This window comes from Suricata suricatta, chromosome 10, assembly GCF_006229205.1.
Source record: "Suricata suricatta isolate VVHF042 chromosome 10, meerkat_22Aug2017_6uvM2_HiC, whole genome shotgun sequence".
NCBI lineage: Eukaryota > Metazoa > Chordata > Mammalia > Carnivora > Herpestidae > Suricata > Suricata suricatta.
The window spans coordinates 8210239-8227226 of NC_043709.1; the positions used below are offsets into that span (position 1 = coordinate 8210239).

At 39.6% G+C, this 16988-nt stretch overlaps 1 protein-coding gene across 2 annotated transcripts in view; it reads left to right on the forward strand.

Moving 5' to 3' along the window:
* ENTHD1 (ENTH domain containing 1) overlaps positions 1 to 16988 on the forward strand; it is a 94135-nt gene that overhangs the window by 40588 nt on the left and 36559 nt on the right. The window contains exon 5 of one of the 2 annotated variants that reach the window (XM_029955828.1): positions 13870 to 13993. The exons of the other annotated variant lie outside the window; for it this stretch is intronic. Within the exon in view, the coding sequence (XP_029811688.1) occupies positions 13870 to 13993 (124 nt within the window). The remainder of the gene's footprint in view (positions 1 to 13869; positions 13994 to 16988) is intronic. 2 annotated transcript variants of the gene reach the window in all.

A 16988-nucleotide genomic window follows, 5' to 3' on the forward strand; every position in this document is an offset into this window, starting at 1 on the left:
AAAAAAATCTTATACAGGACTGTGGGGAGGGGAAGAGGGGGAAAGAATTAGGGAGAGGGAGGGAGGCAAATCAGGAGAGACTCTTGAATACTGAAAACAAACTGAGGGCTGAAGGGGGAGGGGGAAAGGGGGAGGGGGTGATGGGCATGGAGGAGGGCACTTGTGGGGAAGAGCATTGGGTGTTATATGGAAACCAACTTGACAATACCTATATAAAAAAATCTTATTAAAGAAATTCTTCTTTATCCTAATAGAATAAAGCTCTTATTTTTTCTTCTAAATGAAATCCTGGTGTCCTCTAGAATTTTGCCATATATTTTGAGAGGGGCTCTTACTGTCTTTGTACCCTTGTGGATAAACAATACTTCATTTAAAAAAATTTTTATATATTTATTTATTTTTGAGAGACAGAGCATGAACAGGGGAAGGGCAGAGAGAGAAGGAGACACAGAATTCGAAGCAGGCTCCAGGCTGTGAGCTGTCAGCACAGAGCCTGACGCGGGGCTTGAACTCATGAACCGCGAGATCATGACCTGAGCCAAAGTCGGCCGCTTAACCCACTGAGCCACCCAGGGACCCCAACAATACTTTATTTGCTGTACAGTCCATCTCTCTCTACTCATCTAAAAAATCTTTTTAGAAGACTGTGAGGAAGTTGCAAAAATAGTAAAGACTCCCATGTACCCTTTGCCCAGCTCCCCCCAGTGTTGGCATCTTATGTAACTGTAGTACAATATCAGAATGAGGAAGTGGATGTTAGGATGTTATGGCTAACTAGACTACAGACCTTATTCGGTTTCCAAATTTTCAATTCACTATTCAATTAAAATTTTTTTAATGTTTGTTTATTTTTGAGAGAGAGAGAGAGAGAGACAGACAGACAGAGACAGAGACAGAGCACAAGTGGGAGAGGGGCAGAGAGGGAGGGAGACACAGAATCTGAAGCAGGACCCAGGCTCTGAGCTGTCAGCACAGAGCCCAATGCGGGGCTCAAACTCATGACACATGAGATCATGACCTGAGCCAAGGTCAGATGCTTAACCGAATGAGCCACCCAGGTGCCCCATACTACTCAATTTTTTAACTTCCGTTTATGTGTGTGTGTGTGTGTGTGTGTGTGTGTGTGTGTGTGTGTGTAGGGGGTTCTATGAAATTTAATTCTAAGTATAGATTAATGTGATCAGCACCAAGAGACATCCCTCATGCCTTCCACCCCATCTCATCCCCACCCCCCAACCACATCCTCCCCTGACGACCTCTAATCTTTTCTCTATCTTTATAGTTTTATTATTTCTAGAAGGTTATGTAAATGCATGCAGACAGTATGTAGACTTTTGAGATAGTTTTCATTTTTTTTCACTTAGCATAATGCTCTTGATATCCATCCAGGCTGTGAAGTTTTCATATCTCTGGAATAAATGTCTAGGGGTTTGATTGCTGGGTTGTATATTAAGTACCTCCTAAATTTGGTAAGAAACTGTCGACCTGTGTTCTAGAATGGCTGTACCATTTTACGCTCCCCCCAGCAGCGTGTGAGAGATCTAGTTTCTCTGCATTCTCACCAACTTTTGGCATCGCCGTTTTTATCTTGGCTCTTCCAATAGGTTGTGGCGCTGTCTCATCGTGATTTTTAGTTAATGTTTCCCAGATGGCTAATGATGTGGAACATCTTTCCATGGGCTCGTTTGTATCATCGTAACTTCTCTTTGGTGACATATACGTTCATATTTTTGCTCATTTTCTAACTGGACTGATGATTCAACACCACTGAGTTAGGAGAGTTCTTCGTATATTCCGGATACCGATGTGTTGTTATGCATGCTCTCATCCAGGAAGATGTTCATCTTGCTTCCGAGCATGACCTGTGTCTTTAATGTTCACATTTGTGTTTCTTCTCTTTCATTGCTGTGTGTTTGGGAACGGAAGGTATCCCCGAAGTGTGAATTTACAGAACCATCTTGACTGGAAATCTGTTCCACTTGAGACTGTTGACAATGATCTCATCACTCACTTGTTTTTCTGTTTTACATGTGTTTCTTCTTCTAGAAGGAAAGCTCCTTGAGGGTAAAGACTATTTTAGTCTTACTCATTACTGAATCTTCACTTGCCCAATTTTTGTTAATGAAGAAATGACTGAATGGTAGACAATTTTGACGTTCTTTTCTTCCTTTCCTGTCAAAGAGGCTTGTTTGGTCCCCTGCTTGGAGGACTTTGTTTAGAGTCCCCTGCCGGCATTCCTATGACAGTGACTGGCATTATTTACTGACCTTCTGTTCCCAGCCCTTCTCCCGAACCCAGTTAGGTATTGGATTTATTTACCTGACTCTCTAGCCGCTCAGAAAAGTACATAAAATTAAAATTTCACTTTTCCTTAATTGCGTCTTAGCCCGTGGACTGAAAATATGTAGATTATTTTAAAAGATATGACATTAAGTCAAAATTATTTTTAAATATGAGGTCAGTTTTATTTACAGCCAGTGGCTTTTAAGGGAGAAAATAGACTTGAATAATCCTCCATGCTTTGGAGGATTAAATTGCCACCCAGCTTGTTTGTATCAGTCTTCAAATTCTCATTCTTATTGTGTTTTTTCCTGACTTTAGAGGAACCCGCTATAATTGATTTACACCATTCAGCATCTTATATCAGCCAAAAATGGTGCCCTTTTCTCAAAAGAAGCTTAAAGCTAGGTTTCCCTTTTTTCAAAGTGCTACTGTATCATGACACTATTCCATCATTTTACTGACGAGCATCTCCTGTTATTACTGTCAGGAACATTTGATGCCACCCAATATGTCCCCTTCAGAAATCTGCTTTTGTGCAGAAGACCAAACCCACCAGGCCGAACAGTAAATCTAATTGTTGTTGCCAAATGTACCACATCTACATGAAAATTCTCATGTTCTTAATACAGAACAAACAAGAAAGGATACAGTTGATTGCTTAGGCAGCTGAAGGGTGCTTAAAAATACCTTCTAAAAACTTTAAATAGAAATCTCCTTAGCTATTCTCTTTCTACAAATGAAAGGATGATCTAAAAACAGTAAATAAAATTCTTCACAGAATAGGACATTCAAAACCAGAACGGTGTTTGCTTATGGTACTTTCAAAACTAAGGAAAACCCTTACATGTACAACACTTGGACATGGGTATGTTTTCTCTCTAGGCCCTGCCCAGGATCCTTATTATTAGATGTGCTAATCAATAAGGCAATTGTGTCGCTTTTCACCACCTCAGAAGACCTTCTTCTTTTCCTGTTTGAGGAGAAAATCAACAGTGAGGGTTATGATTTTTTTTTTTTTTTGGTCACGGTTGTTTCTATAGCAACAGAGAGGGATGGTGTGAATTGCTTCACACAAAATGAAATCTGACCAAAGCCTTCAGTCTAGTTGTGAGTTGCTAAGTCGCCAGCGATGGAAGATAAATGTTTATTTCCTCCTGCTTCTGTTTATTATTTTGTTAAATGAAGAGTAAACAGTTTTTATCCTTGGGCTTATTAGCATATCATTTATTATATTTGCAAAACTTTGAACTCATCAGAGCTGTTAGGGAAATGGAAATTATACCTATTCTAATCATGCTAATTCATCATCCCCTTACTTCTTTTATGCATCATTGCTTTATGCTGAAAAGCCCTTTTTTTATTTTCCTGCTTGTACTTTTATTCTTTTTAATTTGGAAGATACTTGCTGGAAAAAGTTTAAACAATATGGAAGGGTAAAGAGTGAAAAACGAAGTTTCTGCTTACTTCTCTGTACACCTTTGGTTCCTTTCCTTCGAGGCATCCGTGACTAACTAGGTTCTTAGAAATTTTCTGTGTCCATACATTTCTTTTCCCTAAGGATTCATTTCATATATACTCCTCTGCAGCATGCTTTGAACTAAGCACTATATCTTGGACATCTTTTATGTAATAAATGCAATCATTTGATGTGTGTTGTTCCAAATCTTTTTCACTAAATTGTTGGTCAGGGATATCTTTCTCTATCAGTATGTATAGTTGTGCTGTATTCTTTTTTATTTTTAAAAAATTTTAATGGTTATTTATCTTTTGAGAGAGAGAGACAGAGTGCAAGCAGGGGAGGGTTAGAGAGAGGGAGACACAGACTCCAAAGCAGGCTCCAGGCTCTGAGCTGTCAGCACAGAGTCCAATGCGGGGCCCAAACCCACGAACTGTGAGATCATGATCTGAGCCGAAGTCGGATGCTTAACCTGAGCCACCCATGCACCCCTTAGCTGTGCTGTATTCTTGATGCATAAATGAATCTTCATTTGTTTGGCCATATGTTGGTAGTCATTTAGGGATATTTTTATGTTTTTGTCTATTAAAAACAATATTGTAAAAACAGCTCTTGTACATATTTTATATGATGCAGTCCTGGAAAGGGAATCGCTGAAAGGTTATATTTATTTTTAGTTTTGGAAAGTACTGCGAAATTGTCCTTCCAAAAGTTGCACCAATTTATATCCACCAAAAGCATATCTTTACAAATACTGAGTATTATCAAACTTGTACATTTTTTTGTCTGTCTGAAAGGTGGGAAATTTTTGTTAATTTGTTTCATTGTAATTACAGGTAAGATTGAAAGAACTTTTCATGTGTTTTTTGGGAATTTGTGTTTCTTCTTTTTAAGTTTACTTATTAACTTTGAGAGAGTGAGAGAGAAAAAAAACATGAGTGGGGGAGGGGCAGAGAGAGAGAGAGAGAGAGAGAGAGAGAGAATCCCAAGCAAGCTCCTCGCTGCCAGCCCAGAGCTCGACGTGGGGCTCCAAGTCCCGAACTGTGAGATCATGACTTGAGTGGGAACCAAGAGTCAGACACTCGACTGAGTGCGCCACCCAGATGTCCCTGCGTTTCTTTTTTATGATTAACTCTATTCATCTCTTTTGCTCATTTTTCTGTTTAGTTTCTCACCTTTTTGTTAACCATTTCTAAGAACTATTTGGCTATTAAATAATTAGCTCATTGTCTGCTTCTTTATCTCTCTATTCATTTCCACGTTTTCGTTTGATTTTTTATTTTACTTATTTTTTTTTTTTGCCTTTGCAAAGGGAAACCATACTGATTTCCTTTGTCTCTGTTTTGCCTCTCACACTGCCGTCACACTTCACTTCTGACACGAGAGATGTGGGTTTTCCACGCACCCACTGTTCTTGCGACACCAGCTGGGTGTCCTGCAGTTAACTCAGTTCTGGCACTGCCTGAAAGTGATCAGATTTCAGAGGCTTAGTGCTCAGTCACAAAGCTTCCTCTCCCCCACCTCCCATTGCGGATGCCAACTGCAAGTCTCAGGCTGTCACCTGGACTTCTGACCTGCGGGAAATCTGGGTTCCCAGGATCCCCTCCTTGGGTTTGATCACTCGCTAGAACAGCCTAAGAACTTATGGAAACATTTGCTCACAGACACTGATTTCTTCTCTAATAAAGGACGTGATATATAATAAAGGATTATATAATAAAGGTTGCAGATGAATTTCCAGATGTAGAAATACACAGGGCAAGGCCCGGCAGGTTCCCTGGTGCAGGAGTCTCTGTCCCCATGGAGCTGGGCCGGGTCATCCTCCTAGCATGTACCCGTATTCACCAGCCCGGAAGCTCTTTGCACCCCAAACATTTGGATTAAGCATGACTGATGGTTTACTCCGTCTCCAGTCTCTCTCCCCTTCCCGGAGGATGGGGTGTGAGACATCTAATCACGGCTTGGTCTTTCTGGTGACCAGTCCCCATCCTGAAGCTATCCAGGATCCCACCAAGAGTCACCTCACAAGACAAAAGACACTCTGAGCTCCCAGAAAATTCCAAGTGATTTAGGAGCTCTGTGTCAGGAACCAGGGTCAGAGACCAAATGTTAAAATAAAAGATGTTCCTGGTGCGCCTGGGTGGCTCAGTCAGTTAAGTGTACGACCTTTGGCTCAGGTCATGACCTCACGGTTCGTGGGTTCGAGCCCCGAATCGGGCTCTGTGCTGACAGCTCAGAGCCTGGAGCCTGCTTTGGATTCCGTGTCTCCCTCACTCTGTCCCTCCCCCACTCACTCTGTCTGTCTCTCTCTTTCTCAAAAATGAATAAATATTAAAATAAAAAAGATGTTCCTCGTGCTCTTATCACTTAGGAAATTACAGGAGTTCAGGAGCTCTGTGCCAGAACCATGGACAAGGACCAAATGCATATTTATTACAACTCCAATATCACAGCCTCAAAGCAGTCTTTAGTTTTTATTAAAAAGCAGTCAAATTTGCCTTTCCATTATGGCTTCAAGATTTTAAGTCATTCTTAAAAAGATGGTCCCTAGTCTAAAATTGTATTAAATATCACCCTGGCTTTTTATTTTAACAAGCTATTTTTTAGATCGGTTTTAGATTCACAGCAGAAGTGAGTAGAAAGTAAGAGATTTTCCCCATACCCCTACCCGCCTCTGCCCTGTATGACCTCACCTGCAGTGAACATCCACACCAGAGTGTACATTTGTTATAACCAGTGAACCTACATTAATGCTCATTACCATCCAAAGACCATGGTTTACATTAAGGTCTGTTGTGTATTCTATGGGTTTTGACAAATGTATGATGGTATGTATCTACCGTTTATGGTGTCATAGAGAATAGTTATTCCTTTTCCTGCCACCCCCTGGAAACCACTGATCCTTTTACTGTTTCCTTAGTTTTGCCTTTTTCAGAAAGTCATATGGTTGGAGTCATACAGTATGTAGCCTTTCCAAACTGGTTCTTTCATTTAGTAATATGCATTTAAGGTTCCTCTATGTCTCTTTATGGTTTGATAGCTCATTTCTTTTTTTAACACTGAATAATATGCCGTTGTCTGGGGGCGTTTGGTGATTCAATCGGTTAAGCATCTGACTCTTGATTTCAGCTCAAGTCATGACCCATGGTTTGTGAGTTCAAACACGTGGAGCCTGCTTGGGCTTCTCTCTCTCTCTGCCCCTCACCGGCTCATGTTTGTTCTCTCTCTCTCTCAAGAATAAATAAAATTTTAAAATGTGCCATTGCCTGGATGTACCACAGTTTATTAGCCCATTCACCTCCTGAAAGACGTCTTGTTGCTTCCAACTTTCAGCAATTATGAATAAAGCTACTATGAACAATTGTGTGTAGGTTTTTGTGTGGACGTAAGTTTTCACCCCTTTTGGGTAAGGGCCAAGGAGTGCAATTGCTAGGTTGTGTGGTCAGTGTACGTATAGTTTTGTAAAAAACTACCCTAGTTCTTTTATGCTTTAACTTAAAAACTGTATTTAAATGTTATCCATCAAAAATGTATTTGAGGGGCGCCTGGGTGGCTCAGTCGGTTAAGCGTCCGGCTTTGGCTCAGGTCAGATCTCACGGTTCGTGGGTTTGAGCCCCGCATCGGGCTCTGTGCTGACAGCTAGCTCAGAGCCTGGAGCCTGTTTCGGATTCTGTGTCTCCCTCTCTCTCTCTGACCCTCCCCTGCTCCAGCTGTCTTTCTCTGTCTCTCAAAAATAAATAAAAAGCAATAAAAAAATGTATTTGATGAATAGAGTGTTAAAGACTCACCTTTAAAATTTTATTTTTACAAATGATAATCATTTATTTCAATGCCATTTGTTGCACAATCCACCAACTGACTTGAACTGTGGCTTCTATCACATAATAAATTCCCATTTATGCTTCGGTCCATTCCTGGATTTTCTACTTGTTTATATTAAAGATGCAACATGTAAAGATCAGTTGTAACATTTTTAAAAAAGAAAGAAGGAAAGGCAACTCCTAAAGGGAAAGAAGGGAATAGGTGGAGAGAAGGAGAAGCTAGATTTCTTTGATTATACTGTGATTTTAGATTTGTCATTGGAAACCTGGAAATATTCTTGCATAATTATGAAACAAAATTGAACTAATGAAAGTAATCCTTTAAAATGTAAATTAAAATTAAACAAATGTTCCATGCATTCAGTTGGTATTTTTATTTTAAGATGTTGACATTTTTGATCTGAGACTATTGTGAATATAACGTGGGCTGAATCAAATGAGTAGTCATGTGATACTCTATTCATATTGTCTTTGGGGTCCTTGAGAACTGGGATTCTCAGTGTGGGGAAAAGGAGAATGAATGTAAGATAGAAGAGATTGTCATGACCTAATAGACCCAAATTGCATTGAAAATATATCACTATAAATTGAGAAATTTTACCTGAAATTTTTGGGAAAAATAAACTAAATTATTAATAGGTCAAAGCGGAAGTCTCAGAGGAAATTTTAAAATACATGTAACTGAATGAGAAGGAAGCACAACTTCTCAAAATATGTGAGGCACAGGCAAAGTAGTAGTGAGAGGGAAATTTATAGCACTAAATGCTTATATTAGAAAAGAAGAAATGTGTAAAATCAGTAATTAAGTTTCTTTTTAAAAAAAAACGAAGAAAAGCAAGATAAACCTACATGAAACAGAAGAAAATAATAAAGAGCAGAAATTAATGGAATTGAAAACAAGAAAACAGTTAACAGAAAAAATGATAGACACAAAAAGCCAGTTCTTTGAAACAGAAAATGGATAAACCTCTGCGTAGCAGGACTGCCAAAGAGAAGACCCAACTGCCAACATCGGGATAAAATGGGATGTCTCTACAATGCCTATCGCTGTGAAAGGATAATAAAGAGTTACTGGCAACAACTTTATGCTCATACATTTGACAACTTAGAAGAAATAGAACAATTTCTCAGAAAGCAGAAACTACAAAAATTCAAAGAAGATGAAATAGAACCCAAATAGAACCATTAAAACTTTTTTAATGCTTATTTATATTTGAGAGAGAGACAGAGACAGAATGTGAACAGGAGAGGAGCAGAGAGAGAGGGGGACACACAGAATCGGAAGCAGGCTCCAGGCTCTGAGCTGTCAGCACAAAGCTTGACCCAGGGCTCAAACCCATGAACCATGAGATCTTGACTGGAGCCGAAATTGGATGCTTAACCTGCTGAGCCACCCAGGCGCCCCTATAACCATTTTTTAAAGCGAATTTGTAATTTAAGTCTCCTGCAAAGGAAATCTCCAGGTCCAGATGGTTTTACTGGAGATTTACTGGAGATCTATCAAACATTTAAATAAGAATAGACACTATTTTTACACAAATGTCTTTCAGAAAAAAGGAGGGAAAACTTCTTAGTTCATTTTATGAGGCAAGTATTGCTCTGCTACCAACCCCAGAAGACAGTATACAAAATAAACACCATAATCTCTCATGAAATTAGAAGCAAATATCTTCAAAAAAATTTATCCGATTGAATCCAGCAATGTATTTCAAAAAATTATAAATCCCAGCACCAGTGGGATTTAATCTAGGTGTGGCTCAGCATTTGAAAGTCAATGAATGTAATTTATCATATTGACAAAATAATGAAGAAAAATCATAGGATTTTTGTCAATTGATGTAGAAAGCATTTAACAACATTCAATACCCACTTGTGATAAAAACTGAGCAACTAGAAATAGGGAATTTCCTTAAATTGATAGATTATCTACACAAAGCCTGCAATAGCATCATACTTAACAGTGAATGCTTTCCTTTCAATATCAGGAACAAGGCCAGGACTTACTCAACATGGTACTAGAAGTTCCAGCCACTGCAATAAGAAAAGAAATGATACGTAGAATGTAGAAAAAATAAAATAAAATTTGTCCTTCTTTATAAATTGTCTGCATAGAAAATCTCAAGAGAGATGACAAAACAAAACTTATAAGAACCAGCAAGTGAATTCGGTAGGGGTGTAGGATACAAGATCAGCATATGTAAATCAATTGCATTTTTTTTAAAATGTTTATTTATTTGTTTCTGAGAGAGAGTGAGTGAGTGCAGGGGAGGGGCAGAGAGAGAGGGAGACAGAATCCCAAGCAGGTTCTTAGCTGTCAGTGCAGAGCCTGATGTGAGGCTCAAACTCACAAACCATGAGATCATCACCTGAGCCAAAATCAAGGGTTCAGTGCTTAACAGACTTAGCCACCTAGGCACCCCTGAATTTTTAATCTTTAAAAAAATTTTTTTTTATTTTTGAAAGAAAGGGGAGGGAGGGGCAAAGAGAGAGGGAGACAGAGAATCTGAAGATGGCTCCACACTGTCAGTGCAGAGCCCAACTTGGGGCTCACACTCATTAACTGTGAAAGCATGACCTGAGCTGAAATGGGACACTTAACTGACTGAGCCACCCAGGCACTCCTCAATTGCATAGTTATGTATTAATAGTGAACGTGTGGAAACCGAAATTAAGACACATGCCATTTGCAATACTGCCCCAAAATGAGATCCTTAGGTATAATTGTAACAAAACATATATAGAGTCAGCATGCTGAAAATTAGAAAATACTGATGAAAGATTTTAAAGACCAGGTAGTTAAAGACATACCATGTTCATGGATTGGAAGACGTCATAGTAGAGATGCCCCTAATTACTCTATAGGTTTAATGCAATCCCTACAAAAATTCCAGCAAAGTTATTTTTTTTTGTGACAGATAATAAGCTTATTCTAAAATTTATATAGAAAGGCACAGGCCCTAGAATAGCTAAAACCATCTTGAAAAAGATGAATAAAGTGAAACTAATCACTCTGTTTGATATTAAGCCTACTGCATAGCTACTGTAATCAAGAGAGTGTGGTATTGGTGGAGAGACAGACATTCACATCAGTGAAACAGGATAGAGAACCAAGAAATTAGACCCACACAAATATGGCCAATTGATTTTTAATAGAGGAACAAAAGTAATTCGATGGAGGAAGGATAACTTTCAACAAATGATATTGAGGCAATTGGACATTTGTATAGGCAAAACTATGAGCCTCAGTTTAAGCCTCATATAGAAATTCGGTCCACGTAGATCACGATTTAAATGTAAAATGTAAAACTCTACAACTTTTTAAAAATACTGGAGAAAAACCTTTGGGATCTAGGCTAGCCAAAAACATGATCACTAAAAGGAAAAAAAATGTTAGACCTCATCACAAAAGGATATAAAAACAAGTTACAGACTAGGAGAAAATATTTGCAGCCCACGTTATCTGGCAAAGGACTAATATCTGGTGCACTAAAAAAAAAAAAAAACAAACCTCTCAGGGCACCTGCCTGTCTCAGTCAGTAGAGCATGTGATGCTTAATCTCAAGGTCGTTGAGTTCAAGCCCCGTATTGGGCATGGAGCCTACTTTTTAAAAAATTAAAAATAAAAAAAAAAACCTCTCAATAGTTAAAACTCAAACACAATCCAATAGAAAATGGGCAAATGACAAGAACTGTCACTTCAGCAAATACAGACAGCAAATAAGCACATGAAAAGATGTTCAACCTCATTACCCGTGACAAATATGTAATTTAAACACACAATGGAATATCAAAATGGGTAAAATAAAAAGTAGTGACAACACCAATGCTGGCAAACATGTGGGGAAGTTGGATCACTGAAATATTACTAGTGGGAACGTAAAATTGTAAAGCTACTCTGGAAAACGGTTCGGCTGTGTCTTATAAAACCAAACACGCAGCTGCCATACGACTGAGCAATTGCATTCTTAGACATCTGTCCCAGCAACGTGGAAACTTACTTTCCTACACAAAGCTATACCCAGTGTTCAGAGCAGCTTTATGTATAATAGCCCAAATCTGGAAGCAATCCAGACGTCCTTTGACAGGTGAAACAAACTGCAGTGCATCTATACCACGGATACGACACAGCAACAAAAAGGAATGAGTTATTAATGCCTGAAACAACATGGATGGATTTCTGGGAATTATGCCAGGTGAAAAAAGCCAATTCCAAAAGGTTACATCATGTATGGCTCCCTTTATATAACATTTCTTCAAATGTCAAAATTATAGAAGTGGAGAAAAGATGAGTAGTTTGGGGAGCAGGCTATGGTAATAAAAAGGAATCAGGAAGGATCCTTATGGTGATGGAAATGTTCTGTATTTTGACCATGTTAGTGTCAATATCTTGGGTAACATGTACTACAGCTTTTAAGATGTTACTTTTAGGGGAAACGGGGTAAAGGGTACACAGGATCACTCTGTATTGTATCTTATACATGTGAATCTACAATGATTTTAAAATAAAAGTTGAATTATAAAAAGGGGAAAATCTCTTGGGAAATGGTTTGGCAGTTTCAGTGAAGTTAAAAATTAACCTATCCTATGACCTGGCCATTCTACTCCTGTGTAAATATCCAGGAGTAATGAGTACATTTGTCCATAAAAAGATTTGTTTAAGAATGTTCATAGTATCTTTCTTCCTAATAGCTGAAATCTGGAAACAATCCAGGTGTCCATATGGAGGAGAATGGATACACAAATTGTGGTATATCCTACAATGGAATACTTCTTATGAAAAAGAGGAGCTGATACACACAAAATGTGGATGTATTTTTTCCCACAAACATGTTAAGCAATGGGAATCAGATAGAAGAGACTACATAGCGTCTGACTCCATTCTTATGCAGCTCAAGAGGAGGCGACCTCATTGGCACCGACAGAAGATAGAGCACTGTTTACTGGTAGTGATGGGAGGATGGGATCAACTGGAAAGGAGCTTGGGGGAACTTTCTGGAGTGACGGAAATGTGGCTACGTAGGTGTACGCAAAATGTTAAAACCTATTGAGCTCTACGCTTAAGGTTTATGCATTTTACTCTATATTGATTATACCTTACATAAAGTTCTGTAAAACAGGTCTCTGTTCATGGGGAAAAAAGACACATCAACTGATCCCACCGTATGGACTTTATTTGATTCCTCTCTTAGACAAGCTGTAGAAAAACCTATTTAACGGTACCAATGAGAAATTGAAAAGTTTTAAATTGATGACGTTAAGGAGTTGCGAAGTTTATAAGTATAAAATAATTACGTTAAAGAGTTTGTGACATTTAGAGAAAGGTACTGAAATCAGGGATATATCTAGGATTGGCGTCACCATGAAGTAGATGAGGACTGGTAGGATGCAAATGAAACAAGATTGGCCACGAATTGATTTGTTTAATCTGCATAATTGGATTGATTATCATCTGTTTTACTCCGTGAGAAAAAGTTGAAGTTTAAAATTTTCAGTACAAGATAGGGGCCCCTGGGGGGCTCAGTTGGTTAAGTGTCTGACTTCGGCTCAGGTCATGATCTCATGGTTCGTGGGTTTGAGCCCCGCATCGGGCTCTGTGCTGACAGCTGAGCCTGGAGCCTGCTTCGGATTCTGTGTCTTCCTCTCTCTGCCCCTCCCCTACTCATGCTCTGTTTCTCTCGGTCTCAATAATAAATAAACATAAAAACATAATAAAAATTTTAATATAAGATAGGGGCCCTTGGGCGGCTCAGCTGGTTAAGCACCTGACTCTTGATTTTGACTCAGGTCATGATCTTGCAGTTTGTGAGATCGAGTCCCGTATTACCTGTGTGCTCACAGCATGGAGCCTGCTTGGGATTCTCTCTGTCTCTTTCTTTCTGCCCCTCCCCTGTTAGTTTGCATGCTCAAATTCTCTCTCTCAAAACTAAATAAACATTAAAAAAAGATATACAGAGGTAACTTTATTATTACCACTACAACAGAACAATCAGCCTCTGAGATAGTATGTCCTACGGGTGCTCAGGGGTGCTAGGGACAGTTCATGCCTCAAGAGAATCATGGCGTGTCTGCACTAGGTGTCTTTATCAAGGAGTGAGGATCCCCAAGGGTAGAAAACCACCCTATGCCCCTATGCTCAGTGGACACCAAGTGTATAGATAACTTACATTTGAGTTCTTCCAGTAAACTGTGCTTATGCTAGCACATATAGACACAGTGTATCTCCATTGGTCATTTATCTATTTTACCAAATTGAAGCGGTGGGATTAATGGTGTTTTTCAACCCCCATGTGCTCTCCTGTTTTCTTTAAGGACCTGATGTTGTTTTATGAGGACGATCCAAAGCCAGTTTTGCCCACAATTCCTCCTTCCGTCATCTCGTCAACTAAATGGTTATCAGCAGAGCAAGCAGACATTTGTAACCTCTGCGATGCAGGTAAATTGGGTAAAGAATAGAAAGTTTACTTAGAAACATCAGTAAGAAACACTGGGGAGGAGTTACTTTTCATCAGATTTTATTTTGTGAAATATAGCAATAATGGCTTTATCTTCCATAACTTAACTTTGATAATGGGGGCAGGGACCAGCATGGATGAATTCAACCCACACATAATCCTGTAATCTTATTTTACCATTTGCTTCAATGGCTTTTTTTCTCTATTTTGCTTTTTTTTTTTCTTTCTCACTCTTTCAAAAATTAGTAACTGCAATCAGATCTCTTACAAATGCTTTAAAAAAAAGCAGAAAAATTAATCTGAGTTCCTTTTTTCATTGGCATGAACTTCTCTTCGATAAAAACTTTAAATTATGACATTTCTCATAAGCAAGCATTAGACCAGAATGCCTGGGATCACCCAGATTGGCTAATCACCTCTTGACTAAATAACATGAGAGGAGGTGCAGTAGAAAATGATACAGACTGGCCTCTAATAAATTACATGATCAAATTCCAGCTGGGCTCTGCTGCTGTGCAGACCTGATTGATCGACCGAGGCACCACTCCATACTGTCTCTATTTTTCAGAAACTCTCAGTTTTTAATACATCCTTCTGCTTGCTTTTCTCAAAAAGTAGGACTCAAGACCTTCTGCCAAGTCGAAAATGAAACGTTCTCATTAGTATCTTTCAGCCCCTCATTTATCTTTGCTTTTACGTCCATCTAGGCATCCCTTCCCTCATTGCAGAGGTGGCCCTTTACATTCTGAGTTTCATCTTCTCCTTCATCTTTGGGCCACGCACCTCGGTTTTCTCCTTATATAGATCCCCAATATCCAAAATATAAAAGACCACTGTAAGTTATTAGTGTAGATTTCTTTTACGAGTTCACATTTATGTAATTTTCTTATAAAACTGGTCCTGAGAATGATGAGGAGGTTATTTCAATAAACACAGAACAAGAAGTTGTAGGTCATGATGATATTTGTAGGACAAGGAATGTGTTACTCACATGGATGATTTGGTATTAGTGGTTATCGTTTTTTAGACAGCTTGCTCTGTCTTCCTAGAATACGCTTTATGGAAACTGATCCAGAAGCTTCAAAGATAACATTTTTGTGATCTAATAATCCCTTATATTTCCCCTCCCCAACATTTTTTTAACAGACTTCATTTTTTTTAGGGGAGTTTAAGGCTCACAGTAAAATTGACTCGAAGGTACAGAAATTTCCCTACAGACCCCTGTCCCCAAGCAAGCTCAGCCTCCCCCCTACCAACACCTCACGTTTGTTGCAGTCAGCAAACTACGTTAATGCTTTATTATCAAAGGCCATAGGTTACGTTAGGGCTCACTCTCGGTGTCGTATATTCTCTGGGTATTGACAACTGTACCCATTATTATAGTATCACACAGAGCATCTCACCGCCCTGCAAGGCGTCCGTGCTCTGCCCATCACTCCTCCTTCCTCCTAACCCCTGGCGACCACCGATACTTTAAGTGCCTCCACAATCTTGCCTCTTCCAGAAAGCCATAGAGTTGGAATCACACAGGACATAGCCTTTCCATACTGACTTCTATCCAGTACCGTGTATTTAAAGCTCCTCCATGTCTTTTCGTGACTCGATAGCCCATTTCTTCCTGGTGCTGAATAGGATACACTAAGTCTTTATCCGTTCACCTGCTGGAGAACATCTTAGTTGTGTCTAAGTTTTGGCAATCATAAATAAAGCTGCTGTAAATATCCATCTGCAGGTTTTGTGTGGAAATAAGGTTTCCCCACCAACATTTTAATACAAGGGAAATTGAATATAAATGAGGCTAAGCGGAAGCCTTTAAGAGGAAAAAAGTCACAAAACACCTCAAGTGAGGGATGATTCCCCCATGTGACTTGGTTGGAACTCATCTTAATTGGACAAGTTTTTCCTGTTTTTGAGTCTTTCTTTTCTCCCGTCCTTCCTTCACACCAGTCTCAGAGATGTCTTGCTAAAATGCAGACCTAAATGTTTCACTTCCCAGCTTAAAAACTTTCAGTAGTTTTCCACTCCCAATAGGATGTCGGGAAAAAAATTTTTTTTTTTTTTTTTTGCTGTCAGAGGAGACTTTTCATGGCCTGCTCCCAGCCGGCCTTGTCACCTCGTCACCCAATGGTGGCAACATTCACAACGCTCCGCGACATTCTATCACCTGTATCGTTTCTTCTCCTCAGAAAGTCTTTGTTCCAGGTACTTGGGCTGTGCAACACATTGCGCTAAAACTTTGTGGCATAAAATAACCGTTTATTCTGCTCACGGAATTCTCTGGGTCAGGAATTAGGACAGGGCACAGTGGGGATGACTTAGCTCTGCCCCGTGATGTATGTTTGGGCCTCGGCCGAGAGCACAAAGGCTGGGGAGGGGAATCATCTGAGGGCTCGTTCACTCGTGTGTCCGGTGGCTGGTGCCCACAATCGGCTGGGGGCCTCAGTTTCTCTCCACGTGAGCCCCTTCATGTGGTCTCCCCGCCTGGGCTAGTTCAGGCTTTCTCGCAGCATGGTGGCCAGGTTCCCAGGGGGAGAGTCCTGTAAAAGAAAGGACCAGGCAGGAGCTGGATAATCTCGAAAATCATGCTGTGAGACTTCCTTCCCATTCTGTTCATCAAAGTAATCACAAAGTCTTGCCCAAGTTCAAGGGGAGGGAACGTGGACTCCCACCCCTCTATGGACAAGTGTCAATGTCATATTGAAAGAGAAGCGTATGGGATGGTGTGTTTGTGAGTACGGTCATCTCTGGAAAATAATGTCTGCCACGCTCCTCCCCCAAATTATGGCTGCTTGACAGAATCCTATTCAAACAGCGAGGCCCGGCTCAAATGTCACTATTGCTATAAAATCTTTTCTACACACTGATTTTTCTTTTTGCTGTGTTCCCATGGGACTTTGCCTACAACCTTAGATTTGGATTTATAGCTGTGTATCATTTTATCAGTTTTATTTATTTATAATTATATAAGTAATAGGT